Below are 22026 nucleotides of genomic sequence, written 5' to 3' on the forward strand. Positions count from 1 at the left end.
GACTTCTGACTGACACATCATCAGACATTAAAGATTTGAAATGTTATTATTTTCTCTATTCATTTAATCACAAATCAATATTTCTGCTCCTTATACCAGTAATTGATGGAGCAGTTAATCTTGTCACTGTAGTTCTTCCATCTTGTGAGACAACACATAATTATGTCCTTGTGTCACTTGTGTTGATCTTGTTTAAGAAATTCAAAACAACCTCTGCACAGAAAGGAAAACACCAATTTTCTTGGCAGGTCTTGGATTTGGAGGCATAATTAGCTGATGTAAAAGAACAGTCTATCAGTTGTGTTTGCATGACACTTCTATTACAACCCTAATACAAATGTTTAATTTCCAGAAACAACCAAAATCTCTTTGGTCATTTTCGTTTTTTTGAAACAGAAGTAACAAAAATGTGAAGCATTATAAAACTTACAAGCAATACAGGGTTTTGTACAACATCACATTATTAAAAAATTCTCTTTGTTGTAATTTTTCCAGCTAATAGACCAGTTTGTGTTTTGTGGTATTTTTAGTTCCCTTTTCTAACTTACAGCTAAATCATAAGCTGTTATCAAGTGGACAAGTCACTCCATTTATAGCAAAATTAGTTTTTTCACTTGGGTTTGTGGAGTAGGAGCCTGACTTTTACACAAAAGAGAGGAAGAAGGATATATATCTATTTGAAACTTTAATCATTGTTCACACTACTCCTTTAAATTTCTCCTCATGCAATTTCTTCTTTCAAGAACTAAAATGTGATTTTCTCTAAAAAATGTTCTGTGTAGTGTACCAGTGATGATAGAATGCATCAAGGCCTGTGATATTGGGTGGGAAAATGTGCTTCAGCAGGGCTTTTAAAAGCTTCTCCATGAGCATGGTGACCTCCAGGACTCTGACACGCTGCTCTCATTATTAGCTATACCTTTGGAAGCTGTTGATCCTGTGCCAGAAGAAGGACAATGGGTGGGAAGTAGCCTCCCAAATATTCCAAACTTCTCTGGTCTCCATTACAAGTCTGAGTTTTGCACATCACTTGTGTCTGGAGGTCATTGACAGTGAGCTGGCCGCACCAAGTCAATGGAAATGCAGATTTCCAGCCAGAAGTGTTTTGTCCACCTTGCAGAAGCTTAATTGTTGGCAGGATTCAGTGAGGAGGCAAGAAAGAAATGCAAAAAAACCCTAAATTTCCTGTTATTTGAGTACAGGCTATGAAGGAGCTGCAGTGTCCTTGTGAACTTTATGGCTCTGGGCAAAGTGTTAAAAATCAGATTTTCTGGGCTTGTTAAGCAGCAGCTTTGCCATGACAGGCTTCAAGAGCATGGCCTGACCTTTGTAATACAATCTAAAATTAAGCATTTAATGCTGACACATAACAGTCTTTGCAAATATTTAATAAAGGGCTGTTGTTGAGGTGTGTAGGCAACTTTTTACTTAAGGACTTTTTTTTTTCAGAACTACAGCTCAAGCAAACTTTCTAAAACGTGGAGAAGGCTCCAGTGGTTTCAGTGGGCTTTGAATCAATTTAATTGTTGACCAGAACCTCCATTTGTTAAACCATGTTTACTATACAGGTAAAACAAAATTTAAAGAATCGGCCCCTGCACATCAAATTGCTGTAACACATTTTAAAGTACCCTTATAATTCTGTTTTATCCAATTTTGCAGCTCTTCTTGCTGAGTACTTTTTGTACAAGTGGTTTGACTGGTTTTAGGTAGCTGCTTTCTCCTAAATCAAAACAGCTCTGCTCCATCATCTCCATGGGGTGATTTAATTTGCAGTCCCTTCTCCAGAATCACTTCAGTGTAGGACTCTCTGTGGCACAGAATTTGCTTTGAGAAGCAATCCGTGTGTTTGCCATCTCTGCAGCAGTTTGGGGATCTGTCAGGATGGGGAGTGTTTCCCCAGAACAGAGGAATGATTCTGGTGTCATTCTGATCTTTGAGATAACAGAGAAAAAGACTTCACGTTTTTGTGAATAAATGAAAAAATTAAAGAAATATTTTTGTTATTTAAATAAATATGTATTGTTATTTTGTTATCAGGCCGTCAGCTGAGGAGCCGCCACTGGCAGGCAGCAATTCCCAGCACAAGGCTTCCATGGCTAAAGATGAGGATTTGTCTTTGTGTTCATGGAACAAAAACTAAATGTATTTCCTAGGAGCTGCCTGAGGGTCATGGAGGGAGTGAGAATCCCATGGTAGGGGAAGAACCATCCTGGCCCAGGGCAGGGAGGGGAGAGGCTTTTGGCATCATCTGCATTTCGTTTGTACCCTGATATAACCAAACACTGATCTAAAACCCAAACTCTGATTTTGTTCTGTCCTTGGAAAAGCCTTCCTCTCCAATCACCTTCTCTTAGGAAGTTTTTTTTATTTTTCCCCACTGTCATGTTTTATTCATGTGCTGTGTTTAGGTAGGACCAGTTTGCTAAAAATGGTGGTGATTGCTTCTCTGCTCAGGGCCATCCATAAATGATGAGAAAATTCCTTCCAAGATGTGCAATTAGTCCTCAAGTTCATGGCACTCTAGGAGCCTCCAGAGTTGAGTTAATGATTTATGAAGATGTTTTCTCATGTATGGTATCCATATGTGGCATGTGGCCACTTTGGGCAGATGTGGTGATTAGGCTGTTAATTGAGATAGGTGTAAGGTATAGAATATGCAATTTGTAATGTTTTAAACTCTTTTGATATTTTCAACTCTTGACTAGAACCTTATGGTTTGATTCTAATTCACATTCAAGGTATCTTTAAGAAGAACAAAAAATCCCATGTGAAAATGAGCAGCTATGCTGCTACTGGATAAAAAACCCGATTGATTTTATTTTTTTTAGTATATTCTGCTAAGGTAAACTGATGAAAATAGCAAAGTTTATACTTTTGGAGTCCACTATATATATTTTGGCACACAGATGAACTTTTTTTCTCCTTCAGAAACTGGGTGCAACTAGTGCAAAGACACAAATAACCTGAGTTTACAAGAATTCCAGAATATAAATAGAATAGTTTTTTTTCCTTTTAACTCATGACTTTTTTAAACAAAAGAAAAATTTCAATATATTTAGGTTTTTTTGTTTCTTTTTAGAACTTTTGGGAACAGTGCTCTCTGCTCTCACAAATGGTTAAATGAGAAGTGAATTGCTGTGGTTTCCTCAGCTCTGTGTGTGGAACTGGAGGGGTTGGAAGGAGGTGGCTGATTCCAGCTCCTCTGGAATTCATGGAATGTGTGTGCCTGGGCTCCTGGCAGATTTGTGTTTGGAATAAGCAGGACAATAAAACACAATATTAACAATGGAACAGCATCCCTGCCCTGATTCACAGCCCCTGGAGTTGTTCAGCAGACACTGAAATGTGGATTTTACCAGGGAGAAATGGAAACTGCTAACTGGCAGCCAGGCAGTGAAGCTAAAGGCATTATGTATGGGACAGGTGATCCTGACAATTGCCATTCCAAAGGATGTGACACAAATGACTGAAATCAGATAGACTTCCATTTCCTAACAAATAAAAATGTGTTTTACTTTGGAGTGACTCCAACAGCCACATGTGGGGTGTCACACAGTTCCTTATTGTGCTCCCGTCTTCTCTTGCCACTGGTTCATAGATGATTTTCCTTTGGTTGGTTTTAGCAGAGATTTAATTTTCAGATTTGAGGCATGAACAGATTTTCAAGTACCAAAACCAGAGCAATTTCCACTTGATTGGTAAAATGTATTCATGTAGTGCAAACACACAAACAAGATGCAAAGAAAATGGCATTATGAATCATACCATTAACAACTTGATTTTTTGTAATGTTTTTAGGAGTCAGCCATTGAATTATAGTGAAGATATATTTGAGTTTGCAGAGCAATGTAGTGTTCTCTTTGGAGTTGTAATGGTGTTGGGTTTGATTTTTTGGGTGTTTTTTACTTTTTTCTTTTTCTTTTTGTTCAGGCATCCCATTATTTCTTAGAAAGAAAATGAAAATGGCCATGAGAGAGACTTCAGCTTTTCCCCCAGGATTTCTGTTCTCAACCTTTAGCTTTTATGCAGCTCCAATGCAAAAGTGTTCCACTGCTAAAAGCAGGACCATTTCCTGGTGTCACTGGTACATAAATAAATTTGACACTGCATATTCTCACAGGTCTCTGAAATAAGTTACAGGATATTTTTAAAGTATTTCCTGGGTGGCTGCTAGATGCATTTCCCAAATGTGGACTGTACTTATTCTTCTGTTAAAAAAGGGACTTCAGCTTTAAAGGGATTAATTTGCAACAATTAAAATAAATGACTCCTTATGCCATATATCAATGTGATTGAGTTTAATTTGTTCAGCATGCTCACTGCCTGTTGTGTATTTATAATTCTGCTCACTGTTTCCAGCATTTTGATACAAGTTTTAATCAACACTCTTCCTATTAGTTGGAAATTACTATCAGGAATAAAGAATTTTATCTAGGAATTTATCAGTTTCTTGTTCTCCACACCTTGGCTGCTTCTTCATGTGGCTTGAAGAACCTCTGTTTTGGTCATTAGCTTTTTATTTCCTCAAGTGAAGAGTATTTCTTACCTCTAGTGATGGAAAAGCAATAAGAATAACTAAAATTACTGTATTTTTAAATAGAATGAGGAGGGCACTCAACTGTAAGCAAGCTGTGCCTCTCACTTTCTCTAAATTCTTTTGTTGACTTAAATGGGTGTGGGGTGATGTTTTCTCCTGGTGATAAGAATTTCCAGTTTCATTTTGTTCATCACTGAAGAAAAATCAAATTAAAGAAACCTCCTTGAAGTCAATACCACCATGCTCATAAAAAATAGATCAAAGAATGAATCAGTCCCTCAGTGGATTTAGAGTAAAATCATATGAGGGAATGAATTTGAAAGCCCTGATAATATAACAAATTGTCTGTTTCTCTTTGAGGTAGGTCTTTTTCTTTGAGTATGGAAATTAAATATCCTGTGTAGGGAGTGGATCCTGTGGATAAATATTGATGGCTGCAAATAATTTGTGTTTGAAACACCATGGAGAGTGACAGTGGGTTTGGGCTGCTTGGTGGCATTTGCGCCTTAAAAACAATGAGGGGGATTTCTGTCAGGCAGCAGCTTTGTGGTGTTTCTTATTGCCACCAAAACCTGTAAAACACCTGTAAATTCTGCACCTTTTCAAAAACCAGCCCATCAAACCCAGCCAGTCCCTTAAATGACACCTGGGCTGTGGTGGCAGAGGGGAGACTTTGCTGTGTGCAGCCAGACCAGGGGCTTATGGCAACCAAAGCACTAAAAACTTACAGCACCAAGAAGTTCCCGCTTTGGGATGGAGCTGAAATCCACATCAGCACTGTGCAAGGATTCCCAGCCTGTGCAGGGCTGCCCAGTTGTCAGTGGGCAGTTTGGAGGGAGCCCCAGTGAAGTGGAAGAATTACAAATAGCTGCCTTGCTGGTGAGATAACGCAATAATCGTGGGGTTGAGTGGCAGCTGGAGCCCTGTCATGGGGATCCTTTGCTCTGAGAAGCACCATTTTAATACAGGGATTTAAGTGCTCCTGTTTAAGGAGCCCACAGTGGATTAGCAGCAAATGAAGAGGATGTGATATTGAAAAAAAGTGTGGTGTGCTAGCTAAATTTGTCCAAGTAATTAAAATCGGTTCAGGAATACAAAGATAAGAATGGGAGTGATATTTATAGGATTGCTTCTCTACTATGATTTTAATAATTGGATATTGATGTAGCTTTGGACTTTGATATTCCTAATTTTTAAAAATATGATGTCTTTTTCTTTGAGCTTGATATGGCAGTTACAAAACATCACCACAGCGTGTTTGTTCCACTCTAGTTCAAATCTGAATCCAAGTATCAAGCAATGGTGTTGTGTTTCTAATCTGAAACGGACACCTGAACTCTTCTACTCCCTTTGCAACTTTTCTGAGATCCTCTTAAGGAAGAAAGAACAAGTTCTGCAATAAGGTAAAGGCTCAGGTGGGGCCAGATGGAGCCTTGTGTGTAAAGAACAGATTTAGATTCTACCTTCACCTCCTGCTCCATTAGGTGGTTGCAGCTTTTATATTCTCTCTACTTTTCAAGGTATGATTTGACAGCTGCTAAATGAAGAGGATAATGAACAGTGCTAATATTTAAATGACACCATTAATATTTGGTGTATTGGACAGAAAAGCAGGTATATTTGAGTGCATAGACAGCCAGATGAAGAAAAGTAAGTTTAAACTTCTTTTTCCCCTCCTCCCCTCCATCTTGTCCATCTGGGCCATTTGCCTTCCTAGCTGGGAAGTCAGCAGCACAGACAGCAATGCATTCTCTTGAAAGCTGGGAAAATGGCTTGGCAAGCTCCATGTTACCTTCTGTTAAACAATTTGATTTGTTCTTAACTTTCTTTTTTTTTCCCGTAACCTCCTTAAAAGCGAGAGTGAGCGCTGGAACCCATGAAAGGTCCTTTAGGCTGGAGCTGCTCTGCCCAGCCTTCTGTAGCTCTGTGTTTGCTCCAGGTTGGAGCACTCTGATTCCACAGATGCCTGGGCAGTGCCTCTTGCACTGCTCCCTGCATTGCTGTTGCCATAGTATCCCCATCAGAGCTATGGCACAAACGACAGGCAACGTACAGCTAGGGCTTTATAAATAGGATTCTGGAAGAACAGCACTTTCCTCTCAGCAGAAGATATTCTGTTCCATAGCCAAGCAGCAAACTTGTGTCACGTTGGGATTTTTTTTCTCCTCGAAGGCCTACAGCTCTGGAACAGAGCTTCAAAACTGCTGCTAGGATTATTTTGAAAGAAAAAACAATTCAAAAAATAGTGCATTGTACAGAAGCCCAAGCAATGTAAACCATTGTTGGTTGTTTTTTCCTGCTAAGCTAACACTGTCTATTACATGTCTGTACCCTTCAGTCACTCAGAAAAATCTGTGACAGCAAAAGTCACCACAAGATTCATGTTAGCATTTATCTAACGTGGTTTATAAGTGTGCCTGGCTGTTTTTTCATGCTTTGAAGTATTTTCTTTACTATGACACAAGAAGAATTTCAATAGAGTGGTTCAAACTTGGTTTAAAGTGAGTGAAAGTATGCATAAGAACGTAATGCCAAGTTCCACCCTGCAGTTTTCCTTACAAAACTCTTTGAGTCCTGCTGTTGTTATTTTATAATCCCTGGAAACTCCACTGCAGATGAAACTGGGGTTAAGGGCTTATAATTTAGTTTGAGTATAAAGTATCTCCTGGCATGATCTCAGCTTTCAGAACTGCTTCAGGAATATTGTTGATGAACTCTTTAGATCGTTGCATTTATGTACTCATTCTCATATTGCTTTGAAAAAAAAATCCTTAATGTATTTATTTGGAAGATTTATGTACCTGTTTATGCAATATTTTCATATCATTATCATTTGTAAGCAATACTTGCATCAGTATTGCCATAGAAGAATTTGGGATAGGGGCTAGAATTTGGTTTATATTTATGGTTGGTGTTGGGTTTTTTTCATTTCCTCCCCTCAGAAATGTAAATTTAAAATATTATTCTATAAACATCAGGATTTGAAGGGCTTTATAACCCTGTTGTGTTATTTTTCATTTTAATTTGTAATAGACAGGAAGAAGTGGCAAATATTTCCTTCTAATATCCACAAAACATACAACTACTCTGATTTTTTTTTTTTTTTTTTTTTTTTTTTAGGGCAGCATTTTAAAATCAACTTTTTACTGTGACCCATACATTTTTATTTGTGTTTTCCATAGGAAACAATGTAGCTATATTTTTTTTAGAAATAATGGATGCAAAGGTGTGCTTTCCTGAAACAGGGCTCTCTGCAGGTTGAATGTACGTGGGCAATTACTTCAGTGGAGCTGGAGCTGCATTTAAAGAGATGCAGTTAATAAACCAAATAGTAACTTGTAAATATATTTGTATGATTTATTATATATCTATAATAGATACTGATAGATGTTATATAATATATTATAAATATATATTATGCATTATATATTTATAATATAGAATAAGTTAATAAATCAAATAATAATCAGTTAATAAATCAAATTATTACAGCCAAACAAATCCACTTGTAGGCTATCACCGAGTCATTCACTGGGCTCACACTGCTACCATGGTGTTGCCATAATGATGATCAGGAGCTGCTGATGACTTCCTCATTTGCATATTTGGACTGTGGTGTTTTAATGGTTTATCAAAAGCTGTTGGTGCATTGCTCCACTCTGGGCACCTGGCTGGTGCTGCTTTGGCTGTGGGGAACCCCTGAAGCCCAGTGATAAATCAGGGAATCCCTGAGATGCCATCCCTGGTCAGCAATCCCCTCCAGCTTCATTGAATTACCCAGGGAGCAAACCCTTTTTCCTTAGGTGGGGACTTTTAGCATTTTTATTTCATGTCCAGTCACAACAATGTTATCATTGTCTGCTTTTGTGCAATCATGACGCCGGAGAGCGCTGTCCAGTTCGTGGTGCTGATTTGGGATGCGCCTTGCAAGGGGAGTTGGAATGTTCTCTGTCTGTGCTGCCTTCCAACCCTGTGCTTGAATGGAATAGCAATATTAATTGTTCCTAATTTGTTTCACTGCAAAATCAAAGCTTTAGCCTGAATTCCCCTGCAAGTGGCACTGCTGAAAGGCAGTGACTAACACGTGGAGGCAATTACTGGCACCAGGAATTTCTTCAGCCGCTGCAAGTTGATCTGCAAAGTAAATCAATCTGTGCTATGACAGGGAGAATAAAATGAGAAGAGACAGGGAACAGGATTACACTTTCACCTGCAAAAGAGAATGTAGATGTGTTGGCACAGGTATATTTGAAACAGATGCTAACCTAAGATTTCATTTACGAGAAAAATCACTTTACATGGAACTCTTGAACATTTACCTTAGAGAAATGCTATCCTAGCAGATCCTAAATTCTGGAATGGCAGAATTATGTAAAGATTAGGCAAATATTCTATACATGGAGTTCAAGAGTGATTTATCTCTGAAAAATTCTTGGCTGAGGGCTGTATGCAGCTACACAGCTATCTGTTTGCACCTCTAAGTCCTCCTATGCCACTTCCATATTTCTCAAAGGCAAGCATATATTGTTATTCAGAAACCAGCTTGGAAAGGACAGATTTTTTCCAACAATTTTGTATCTTCCTTTAAAGGTATTGGTGTTCCAGAATACTATGAACAGGCATCACCAAATAGAAAATTATACGAAAGTTTTTTGCAATTCACTAGACAGATTTCCACACATTGTTGGCTGAAGTTCGCCAGACTCCATTTAAATAATAACATTTTCTTGCCAGTTTAAGTTCCTGAATTAAAAATATCCAGATTTCTTTGTCGTTGTTAACAAACATTACATAATTTTGTCAGTGCAAAACTTGGGGGGAGAATTAAGACAAGTGTTCTTCTATTCCCATATCTAAGCAAGAGGTATAAAAAGATCTGGTTCTCGGCAGATGGTTGCTTGCAAACTTCTTGCCTACTTTTTTTCTTAGGAAACAGAAAAAAAATGAGGACAATGTGGCAGAGAGATCAAAGGAAGACATTTTCCTAAGGAGCAAAAGAAATTCTCATGCTGGAAATAGGGGATTCCGATACTTATTTCTTCATTCTACATGATCCAGCCCTAAAATTCTTACCTCACTATTTAGTTAAGAGTTTCAAGTGAAAGATTTTGCAAGAAATTTTAGACATATTTAGGAAGGATGGAGTCAAATGTGACTTCACGAATGAGGTTTTCAAAAGGTTCACATTGTTGTAGCAGGAAAGGAGCTCCTTTAGCTCTTACAGCTTTAGGAACACAATATTCTCTCGCCCTGTTTTTTCAAGTTTTTCTAAGTGTCTTGATGTTTACATTCTTGTAAGAAACTTTCTCACGCGCTTTCTGTAAATAACATTGCTTTGCATTCTTTTATAGAAAAAGGGAAATTTGATGGACTGTGGGTTTGTCCAGTGCCATTGGAGAGGCGGCACTGTCATCTTCCAATCCACTGTCGCTTTTGGAAATCTATAAATGTTGGAGTCAGAACTCTTTTAGCTTAGAAAGTCCAATGTCCGCGTTATTTTATTCCGTGTCCTAGAGCAACAATATTCTGTGACTTTTAAAGGATTTTCCTTTCCCTTTTCCCAGCTGCTCCTGGTGTTCTCCACGGGTACTCATTAGTCATTCTGGAGATGGACTTGCTGTCTGGATCCTACCTCCTGGCAGTCCTGTTGGCCTGCATCGTGTTCCAATCTGGCGCGCAGGAGAAGAATTACACCGTGCGGGAAGAGCTGCCCGAAAATGTCCTCATTGGCAACCTGCTCAAGGATCTCAACCTAACGCTGGACCCCGACGTGCCCCTGTCCTCCCCCCTGCAGTTCAAGCTGGTGTACAAGACCGGGGACGTGCCCCTGGTGAGGGTGGAGGAGAACACCGGGGAGATCTTCACAGCCGCCAACCGCATCGACCGCGAGAAGCTGTGCGCCGGCATCTTCAGCGAGAACCGCTGCTTCTACGAGGTGGAGGTGGCCGTGCTGCCCGACGAGGTGTTCAGGCTGGTCAAGATCAGATTCCTGATCGAGGATATAAATGACAACGCCCCCCTTTTCCCCTCGACAGTCATTAACATCTCCATCCCGGAGAACACGGCCATCAATTCCCGCTACTCCGTCCCGTCTGCCATCGACCCGGACATCGGGGTGAACGGAATCCAGCATTATGAGCTCCTCAAGGTGGGTTTCTTTCATCCTCCTCTGTTGCTGTCTGTGTTGCTGTCCTCCCACAAGCGTTGCCCGTTGTCACCAAGCCGTCAGAAACCCAAAGCTGTGTGCTGCACGCAGTAACAGAGAGCCAAAGCTGTGAACTGCAGTTGCGCTGCGCTGCAGGTCCGTGTCAGAGTGTGAATCCACAGCCCTGAGTTCGTTCTGGTGCTTCTCATCCTCACTCTGTGGGAAGCTGTTTATGTGCATGTGTAACTGTGTGAGGAAACATCCACGAGCTCTGCACCAGCACTCAGAGTGTTTGTACACTTTGACTGTCAGTTTTCCTGGACCGTTTCAAATGTGTCCTGGTTGCCATTGACATGACAGTGCCAAGTGCAGAAGGGTTTGTGCTGGGCCTATGCCTCCCATTTTCATGGAGACATTCTTTATTTATGCCTCTCCTGCATGACTGGTGGACTTGAGCAGTAGATCTTGGCCCAGAAGCTGAAGTGATGCTCACCTGGGTATTGATGAGCTATTCCAGAGGGAAGGAGTCTGTCTGTTAGAGCAGCTTTGTAATGTCTGGGCAGGAGCAGCTCTAAATGTGCATGAGTGCAAGGAGAGCAGTGCCAGTGACCTTGTAAGAGCAGATATTTCATATTCTTGTTTCTTTTTTAATCTTTCTAGCTACTAGCAGGGGAACTGGGATTAGGGGACAGAAGAAAAACATAAACATGTGATGTTTATATAAACAGGAGTGTGTGATTGCTAAATAAATGGTCACTTTCATTTGAGTTTACTGAAACAAACTTAAAACAGGAAAGAAATTTACCCTGAAATGTTGGGGGGAAGCTGAAATTGCCCTCACTTCCTTTGATTTGGAATAGGGAACTGTGTTGTGGTTCGGCTGCTCAGCAACCGATCTGACCCTCTTTACTGCCAGAAGAACATAGATTATATTATCCAATATATTGCTTGACTGACTGCATAGCTGATATTCACTGATACCAGTACTTACCAGCAATTTAATAAAAACAAAGCTCTGCCTTTTTTTAGCTCTTTTAAATTGCTTGGAACCTGAAGTAATTGTGGCAGTGTGGGTGCTAAGGAGTGACAAAGACATAAAAATCTCTTTCAGGAAACTGCATCCCACTGGGCATTTCTGGCTAGCTATCAAAAAAAAAAAAAAATTTAAAAAAAATCCCACATATGTTTGTCTGCTCTCAGTGCAGCCAAGGAACTTCAAACTTTCCATGTACTTACTACAATGTTTGAAGTTTTTGCAGTAAACTCTTTCAAACTTTTCCTGGGTTATAGGAGAGCAGGTGTATCTACATGTCTGGGTTTTGTTTGGGGTTTTTTTAGTTAGCTAAGCAGAAGCATCCAGTAGGGCAGAGTGTTCTTTGTGAGGCATACTAAATGAGATTTTGGAGAATGAATAACAACATATTAAATAAATAACAGCAGGAGTAGAAAATAATGAAAAAGCCAGGGTTACACGCAAAATGGGGCAAAATAATACCCAGCCTGAACAGAAAAATGTGAGTTATCCAAAAGTGCTGTTATTGTGGGAAAAGGAAAACTGCAGAAAATGGCAAAATCAGGAGTCCCTGGGCCTGATGAACAACAGGTCAGACCACCACAATAACAGTCTTGGTTTGTGAGCTTAATTTTGGCCTGTGCATTCAGAGAGAGAAGGTTGCAGATCAGCAGAGTGGGAACACATTTGTGTCACACGAGTGGGAGCTCGTCTGAAATCCAACCTGCAGCTCTGGGCAAGGCAGGGCAGGGCTCAGGGCTTGGCTGGGCAAGGTGAGAGGGTCTGCACCAGAGGATTTCCATCAAAAACTATGCAAATGTCTTAATATTCTTAAATATATCTTAATTTTCTTAAATATCTTAATAATCTTAAATAACAAATATCAAATTATCTAATTTTTAATTAGGGGGAAAATGAATAAAATAAGGGTGAGTTAGATGTTTATTCATGTGTCTCTGGAAAAAACTGCCACAGGATGGGAAAGAAGGTGGTGAGGTTGAGCACACACTGGTATGGACTGGAAGTTCTGAAATCTTGTGCTGCATGTGCTGCAAACAAAATAATTTGTGAAATCACAGCCCTGTTGGCAGATCTTCTGAAAGAATTAATTGCATTTTCCTCTTGAATGCCTGTTGGTCAGGTATTTTTGGAGTTATGGATCTGCTGCCTTTAAATGAGCCAGCAATTTCACATATCTTGGAAATGATCTGTAAAAACCAAAAAGAAGTTTCTGACAGCCAGAATATCCATTTGGAATAGTATTTCCAGATATTATTCTACTGGTTATTTTCAGAATGTTCATATCAAAAGGTGGGTGGGCAGGGCAGCTTGCAGGTGGCAGAGGAGTGGGGGCTGACAGGATGTGGAAATCGCAGAAGCAGAAAAGCTGATGCTTTAGTGTAGGTGCAGCACCAGAGTGAAATGTGTTGCTCTGTATTTTGGACAGAAAGTAATCAAAAATGGGCAAATTGTGAAATAAAGAGAAAGCTTTTCAGTTCTGTCTGGCTTTTGAAACAAATTTAGCCAAGTTTTTCTTATTGCCCGTGAGAAGCCAGCCCAAAAGCAGACAGATAGAGACTTTGTCCATAACAAATTCTAAAAAAGAGGAAACCTCTCTCTAGGACCTGAGCTGACTCCATTACAGGTATTTAACACATTTTCAGCACCTCTGTAGCTCCTGGGGAAGGTAACAGTCATGTGTTACAATATTTCCTCACTTTGTTACACTTACCTTACTGCCCCTCTCACTAAGGAAAAGGCTGAATATAATTTTTGCATTTGGTTTCTTTTGAAAACTAGATAAGAAATGATAAAATCTTTGAACTAAATTACTTTTTTATTATTATTATTTTTAAATCCTGACTCTCTTTAACACCCCTTAAAATAGTAGAAAATGAAACTTCGTAAAGAAATATATTCTCGTATTTTGGATTCAGTGGAAGCTTTGTGGAAGCTTCAGTGGATTCAGTGGAAGCAGGATTTGATTTATTTAAAACAAGACAGAGCTTTAATTACCACACTGATTAACACTCATTTTTGCCTGCCTGTATTTTATCAAGGTGTACCTGAATAGAAAATAACTTCTTTATATGTAACTGATTCATGGCACCTCATCCTCAAAACTTTCTGTGGCTCTGATTTTCCCAGCCCTGTTTGAAACACGTGAAGTCTAAAAAGGCAACAGTTTTACTGTTAATAGAGAAGAGGAGACCGTCACACAGAGCTTCTTGCTGTTCCCAAAGCTGCTGTGTGTGGCATTATAAAGGATTGTGTTTCTCTGCTGAGATGTCCCAAGGTGACCATAGAGGGAGTGGCATTGAGGTTTCACATGATAAACAGTGTTTGCTGTGAACCAGGGGAGGAGGGAGAGCTTAGATATTATTTAACAAGAGAAGAAAATTCATTTAGAATGAGCAATAGCTGGACTGGGGAAGAGGATGGTGTAAAACTGATGGTGGGAGCTGGTAGGTGCAGCTAAGACAAGAAATAAATGGCCAGGTGGAAACCCAACCATTTTTGTCTCAGCTGAGAAAACTGCTTTAAGTATAAATGGGAAATGATAGGAAAAAAGAGCTGGGCACTCATACACAGAAATAGTTTGTGAAAACAGTGGGATGCAAGAGCAAACTGTGCATTGAAACCTTAATAAACAGTGATTTCTGATTGGGGATGAAACAGCAAATCCTAATGTTCTGCTTGAACCCAGGGGGCAGCCCAGCCTCCGGGGCTTTGTTCACCTCTTCAGGGCAGTGCCCTTGTTTACAGACTGCCATGAAATGTGCTTTGTGTCAGGCAGGGCCACCACGGTGCCATAAATACCTGCTTGCTGCTGTTGATTACACTGTTCCAGCACACTTACATCTGAGCTCTAGGCAGGCTGATATTTAGTATTACCTGATTAATACACTTCATATTTATAGGTGTCACAGGCCTCTGCTTTGACTGCAGAGATTTTAGTGTGGAGTATTTCTTTGTTCTCTTAAATGTTAAAAAGGCAAGCTGGTTCAGAGCAGGTTCTGAATAGAAAAGCTCTCGCACAAGAGCACGTTTTAAATAATATTTTTATTAATTGATTGCTTAGAATTTCTTGTCAGCTAAATACACCATGTACACTAGAAGTTGCAGAGGTGCAGCAGGAACTGAGCATTTTCTTCTGTGAGCTGATCCTGAGTGCTAATATTTCCTTCCTTTAATCCTTTGCAGTTTGGGGGAAATTAGATTGGTGTTGCTGTTCCATTACTCTTACCTGTTACAGTCATTTTGCTGTATTTACCTATCAGAAGCAGCTGGTGCATCCCTTCTAGGATAATATGATAATCTCTTTGTAGCTGTCAGTTCATACCTCTGTAGCCTGACAAAATAGATTCCTGCTCAGTCTCACACCACGTCAGCCTTGCCTCTGATGAGGAGAGTTTCATCTGGCTGCTCTAGATCATCTTTGTGATGCCTTTCAATAGAAGATATCCTCTTTTTCTGATACAGTTTGTCAATTCCATGACCCATGGAAGATGGAAATCACAGTTCTTCATCACACTTCAAGCATCATATTTCATGTTTGCAACTGGTTATTTCTGAGCCTCGCAGCAGTCTTGGATCAAGTAACTCATATCACTGTCAAGATCAAGAGTGGAAGATGCTTTTTATGTAGAAATAAATCTAGGAGGGTACTTAGAGTTATAGACTGAGACTAGATTTGTGGTTAAATCAGAAAGTCATAGTAATGAAATCTTTGTTGATAATCCTGTGGTAAGCAGGGATACAACTGTGAAAGCCAAAAGCTGTGACAGTGGAGGAGGCCAACAGCCTTTGTTGTTTTTAATGTTTGTTGGTCTGTTTGTTTTTAGAGCTGCACCTGTGGGGTTCAGTGCAAAGAGGAAAAAAACCAAGACAGAATGGTTAATGTCCCTGCAGACTCAGTGCACAGTGACACAGACTTTGATTTTCTTAGCACCTGGTCAGCCTCAATGTCCCAAAAAGGAGCTGCTTGGGCTTCTCATTCCTGTCCTTTTCTCATTCCTGTCCTTTTCTCATTCCTGTCCTTTTCTGTGCTCTCATTCCACACAGAGGGAGCCAAAGCAGCCACCCTCCCTTTGAGGGTCCCCTCAGACCATGTCCCATGGCTTGTCCCACTGGAATTAGTGTGCACTAAACTAACGTGGGAGATCCTCTGCAGGGCTTCAGCAGCAGGACAGGACAGGGCAGTGCTCTGCTGGCCCTTCCAGCAGGTCACAGGAGGCCTGGGGTGCTGATTGCCAACATCTGCACTCTGTGAGAAATCTGCCAGCACAGAGCTTTCTTTCTGCTTGTAGGCAGATATTTCTGGATATTGCCAGGTCTCACTCAATATTGGAGTTAAACGCTAATACAAATAGGGAATCGCAGCGGAATTTTTCTTTCTTTTTCTATGAACCAAAAATTATTTTGTGAATTTATTGTGACCTTCTAATAGCAAAATATTCTTGCGCTTTTTGATTTATTTTTTTATTGACAACCCTTTCTAGCAATTGTGTAAGGGAAATATGGCTGATAGGATGATGGCTATTCAAGATTCCAAGAATTTTTGTTTTACAGACTGATATATACTCAGGTAAACACATGATTCAGATAGAAGATTTCTTGACTTCCTCATAGACAAGAACAAGATCTTTTCAGTATTTTTCTCATTCAGGAAGCATTAGTTGTTCAGTGACATTTCAAGACTAATTGCCACAAAAATAAAATCACACTCGTATTGATGGCACAGGTAACAATAGTACTTAGGTGCCTAAAACTGAGAAATTATGTAAAACCAGATCCTGAATCTGACAATGCTTACAGACAAGGTGAAAATAAGATGCATGTTAAAAAAGCATTTGAGGGTTGTTGGGTTTTTTTTTGTTTTGTTTTTTTTTAATTATTATGGGTTTCTTTTCCTTCTTGCTGTCATGTAGCTTAGAATAAAATGTTGAGTTTCTGCTTGGGGAGGGGATGGTTTGTTTTTCTGGCTTCACAATCCCCTGGAAAAAGTCAAGCCCCACCGGGGTGTGATGATGTGCAGCTGCTTTGGCAGAGGGGTGGGAGCAGACCATCTCCAGAGGTCCCTTCCCACCCTGGGGCTCCTCAGCACAATTTCCAGCCCAGGCTGATCCCACCCTCACTGGGATCTCTCAGGAGGACTAAACTGCAGATGTTTGGGGGTCAGTGCTTCTTCTTTCTCATTTTGTGTGCCAGCAGAGAAAGGGAAGTTTATGGATTTATGGAGAACTCAAAAATAGGTTTAGGAAGTTTTTTTTTGCTTTGGGATTGAGCTCCAGTCAAGCTCTAAGGTCACTCTCTAGTGCTGGTAATTTAATAAATAGGGAGAGCTGGACATGTTGTCTTTCTAAGGTAATTTTTAGCTGCCCTTTAAAAGAGAGGCTTTTTTTTGGACAGACAGGCTGTCTTTTGAGTGGTGCCGAGTGCTTTTGTCCTAAATCCACAGTGGGGAAATAAGTCAGACCCAAAACATCTTTCCTTTTTCATTTGCTGATAGAAGTTCAGTGTTTTGGTTAAAGTTAACACATCTTTATTTTTTTCCACGTGGATGGTTCCCCCTGCATGCTTTTCCCCTGAGACGGACTTAGTTATCATCTGAAGCTCTTACATCATCTTTGCAAAATAAATCTATTTCCATTATTTTATGCTGCAGTTGAAAATCCACCTTCTTCCAAATCCCCCACCCCATTTGCCCATTTTTCTTGCAATCCAAAATACCCAAGTATATGATTCTTTAGAGAAGATTTTGTTCTGGAATAAAAATACTGCTCAGTGGTAACTTGTCTGGAGAGATCTGGACAGACAAGTGGTCATCTGTGCACATTATTTTGAAAAAGTCACTGGGTCTGAGCTTTAAAAGGGAAAACTGATTTGCATTCCTGCAGCTGTGGCTTGGTGTCAGTGAGGAGATAAAACCCCGCTCCTGACTGGTGGTAGTGAGTCAGGAGTCAAGGTAATTGCCTCTTGTTGGTTGATCCAAGGCTCCTTTAGGGTGGTTTATGGCACTATTGCTGTAAAACTGTCAGCTCCCGTTACCCTGACGTCCCTCTGGGGATTCAGGGAGGACTGGAGGAGAAAGTCTTGCTGCAGGCACAGCAAGTTCAGTGAGTTAGGGTGAGGGACAAGTTGGTGTCTCTTTCTGCATGCCAGGCTCTGATTTTCACACGAGCTGTCACGGAACAATAATATACAAGTTAGCATGTTTCCGAGAGGAGAGGATGATAGACTCGGGCTGCGAGGCACCCATCTGTCAAACACAGAGCTCCTCTTCATCTGTCTCAGCTGAACATCATCCTTTGCTGATGTCCACACAGATCAGCTTTAGCTCAGATGTGGGGATGCTTTCTGAGCACGCGGGGCTCAGGATTTGTTTGCACAGTCCGTGTGTGTGGCAGCACAGAGAATGGAACATTTTCCCCACAGCCATCAAGGAAACAATTGTTTTCATTTATAAGAAACTGCCAATGACATGATCTATCCTGCTCCCGATTGATAACCCCAGTAAAAACACTAAATACCCCTTCTAAATGAAATTATCCTCTGGTTTGCATGGGTGAATGGTATTGGAACTGCAAACATGAACTGCCACGTGAGTTTATAAAAGGGAATAAAAGTGCACTCAGGACAGATGATGCTGCACCCTTAATTTTTCCTGCTGTGTCAAAATCTACCATGTTTCAAAGGTATCATACTTTTGTACTTCACTACAGAAAGAGGTAGGAGCCTTTTTTCAAATGCCAAAACAACATTTCCATGGTGCTGAGGAGTTATTTTTACATATTTAGTGTTTTTATCTGTGAATAGAGATGCCTGTCTGTGGCCCTTATTTTATCTTTAAAGACTGACCTGAAACAGGTGTCTGAATTTCAGACCATTTCTTTGTAAATTATGTTAGTGCATCTGCTTGGTACACTGGTCATCTTGTATCCAACAGCATTTAAACTTTTTTTGGTCATTTGTGTAGTTAAAAGTCAGCAATGGCTGTCACCACCCAGGCAAGAAACATTTTAAAGACCATTATTTTTTCAACCAAATTAATAACAATTATCACAAGCTCTTCAAGGGTATCAGCTAATGGTCACTGTATGCAATGTAAAAGTTCTTTGGAACCACTGTAATTCTTGTTTCAGAATAACTTTGCAAGGATTATTTTTTTCTGTTTCCTTATTGTAATGGATGCATAAATGCATGGCTTGCTTGTATTTTGGGTGGCTGTCATGAGAAACCTTGAATTACATTTCCAGCAGATAATATTATTCAGATCATTAAAAACTTTAGGTTATTAAGCTGTCTTTTTTCATGTGTACTTATGAGGTTATAAAAAAGTTCTGCTATTTTCAAAATGCTGAGTAAAGAAAAGAAAATTAAAAGGTGAATATTAGTTGCAAACGATTTTTCTTTTGTCCAACTCACTTTTCTAAGACTCACTTTTCATCCCATGTAGGGGGGATGAAGATTTGAAAATTTCCAGTTTTTAGGATGTATTTTGAAAATAGAAATAGTTTCAGTTTTTCCTGGTTTAAGTTGTCATAAAGTACACAATTAAAACATTAAAATAGCTTTTATAATAATAATAATAGTAATGGGTTCATGATTTTATATTTACTTTAGGCTTTCTAATGTTGGATTTTAATAACAGAGATTTAAATATCCCAGCTAGTTTTTCCCCAAATACACTGTATAGAACCCTTTCCTTCCATTTAAGAAGAAAGAGCTATCAAAGAATATATTTAAATCAAGTGTCAGCTACAGTTCATGGCACTTGACTGCATTAGTACAGTTATTTTTATTCCTGAAAGAAAGGTGCATTGCAAAATAATTTATATTCTCTAACCCAGAAACATAATTGGTCTGAACACTTAAGTCCTGTGGAGCTTTTGAAGCTGGGACATGTAGCAAAGACTGTTTCAGACAATTCTGAAGAAACAAAAAGAAACATGGCTAAAAGAAATGAGTTCTGAGTCATCAGCTCTCAGTATTGAAATACATTTTTCTCTCATTGTGCTGTAATTGCTGGCTCTATTAATGTGATGTGTTCTTGCTTTGCTTATTGCTGATGTTCCAAAGTCGAATAATTTCTCTGCTTTTTCAAGCAAATTGACATTTTCTGGGGTTTTTTTTCTCTTCTTTTTCTTTGGAGTCAGGATATTCCTCTGTGCTTTTCAGACTGGGATATTATATAGCTTTTTCACTGGGAGAATACATTTTCCTTTTCATCCTAAGCCCAGCCATATAATTTTCATCCTCATTTCCATTAGGGGTTTTTGAAGATAATTTATTGCAGCAGATTTAGAGGTATAAACAAAGGTGCAACTTCTATTTTGTTCCTCATCCTCTTTCCCATCTAATATCAAAAATGCTACTCTGGCACTTACACGACTTTTTTGTGAATTGGTATTTGTTGGGAAAGCCAAGAACTATTGTGAATACCATAATTAGAAAGTCAGTCTTAAAAATAGAGCCTAAAAAAAATCCTGATAGAACTTTCCTATCAACTTTTATTTTTTTACAATAACACTTTTATTGTTTTATGTAATCAAGTACTTTTGAGTATCCAAGGTACTCACTCTGCTTGTACAATATCAGAACTCAAATGAGTTCCTGGAAGTTTCCAGATTACCTGCTTCTTTGTAAGATTCTACATTAATGTTTATTTTTAAATTCTAAGGTAGTCCAGCCCCTCCCTCATAAAAACCTTTCATTTGAATAATTCAAACCTTCAGCTGCCAGCATCATCCAGAGCTTGGCAGTGAAGTTCAGTGTCTAAGTGGACCTTTGGCAAAGCTAAAGAAAAAAACCTGTTAGTGTGTGTGTGTTTTAATATCTGTTTTAATATCTGCCTCTGAGATTTTTATTGTCTGGGTTTTGAAGTGCATTATGCAAAGATGTTATGACCTTTGCTGGGCACCTTAATTTGTCACCTGAACTGGGCTTTGGTCTTCTCAGTCTTTGCCTGTCTCTGTTTCCAAAGTCTGCATCTTTCCTCTCAAGGGGAAGAGGGGCAGGCACTGATTTCTGGGCTGGCAGGATGAAACTGAGCTTCCTCTGATCCTGGATCTGTCTCTAACATCTGATATCAGGTGCTTGGGAATCACCAGAATATTTTCCCAAGCTCTTCCTGAGCTTCTGCCAGTTTGATGCTCACAGATTTCTTGCCCAGCAGAGGTGATTCTGATATTCTTATTTGTTGGGTTTTTTTTTTTTTTTTTTCCCCTTATGTGTAGTTGTAGTGGTATTCTGTATCTATTTTGTAAGAATTCTAGATTTTAAAGTTTGAGTGTTTAGAATGTTGGCAAAGTTTTAGACACTACATTTTGTGGTGATCTCTTCTTTTAATTTCTGTTTACATCAGTCCACTGGTAGCATTCTTACACTATGAAAACAGCATTTTGGATGCAGAGATAAAATACTTCAAGTTTATTATTTAACTTAAAAATTATACATTTTTATAAGCTCATGGAGGAGCTGAGAAACTGTGCAAAGACATTTTTCACTAGTATCCATGCCCATTATGCTACATTAAGCAGAAATGAAACTCTTTGGTTTCTATTTTAAATGTGTGTATTCTTGAGCTAAGGTGGGAAGAAAAGCCCAGAGGTACAACCAGAACTTGTTTTACTGCCCAGTGGCAGACAACTTTGCAACACTAGAAATATGGTTTTCCCCTAAGTTTTCCTATGTTTAGGAACTGGCAGAACAGTCAAGCCTTCTTCAGAAGTGAATTAAATTTGTGGAATTAAAACCTGTGTGGTTTTTATTGATTAAATTTAATGACAACTTCAAAATGATTTGATGATGGAGTGTATGATTCAGGGCTCCAGCTGGCTGAGAATCTCTGTCTCAGGCTCACAGTCAATGCTGTGTCTGTGGCTCTTAAAATCCTAAGTTAACATCCAGGGCACTGGAAGAAGTGGTAAAAATATCATTCTCCTAATCTCTCTCGTAATATTCAAACAACACTACAGGAGTTCCTGCAAACAAGAGTGAAGTCTTTCAGAATCTATCTTGAATGTTGTTTTAAAGTTCAATGGCACATTTGTCACAGCATAGCATATGCTTCAGGCTGGTGAGTTTCACAGGCAAGGTAGCAAAGAAAATTCCTTTTTTGTTACTCACTGCCTCTAACCAAGACTTGAGTACCATTTATGCACAGTGGATTTTCCCCCCACCCCCTTTTTTATTTTCTTTTTTCTTTGTGTATTTCTTGTGGAACAAGTTTATCCATCTGGACAGGTTTTAGTAGCTTGCATGATGCTGATCAGGAGCTTCTGCCATGATTTGATTTGAAATTCTGACATCAGTGTCCATCAGGAG

At 39.4% G+C, this 22026-nt stretch overlaps 1 protein-coding gene across 1 annotated transcript in view; it reads left to right on the forward strand.

Annotated features, from left to right (window-relative positions):
• Positions 1 to 10148: 10148 nt before the first annotated feature.
• PCDH11X (protocadherin 11 X-linked) overlaps positions 10149 to 22026 on the forward strand; it is a gene marked incomplete at both ends in the record, with an annotated part of 365800 nt that continues 353922 nt past the window's right edge. The window contains one exon of the mRNA XM_084213225.1: positions 10149 to 10688. Within this exon, the coding sequence (XP_084069351.1) occupies positions 10149 to 10688 (540 nt within the window). The remainder of the gene's footprint in view (positions 10689 to 22026) is intronic.

Source organism: Fringilla coelebs, assembly GCF_963513975.1.
Source record: "Fringilla coelebs genome assembly, chromosome: 11".
In the NCBI taxonomy this organism is placed as follows: domain Eukaryota; kingdom Metazoa; phylum Chordata; class Aves; order Passeriformes; family Fringillidae; genus Fringilla; species Fringilla coelebs.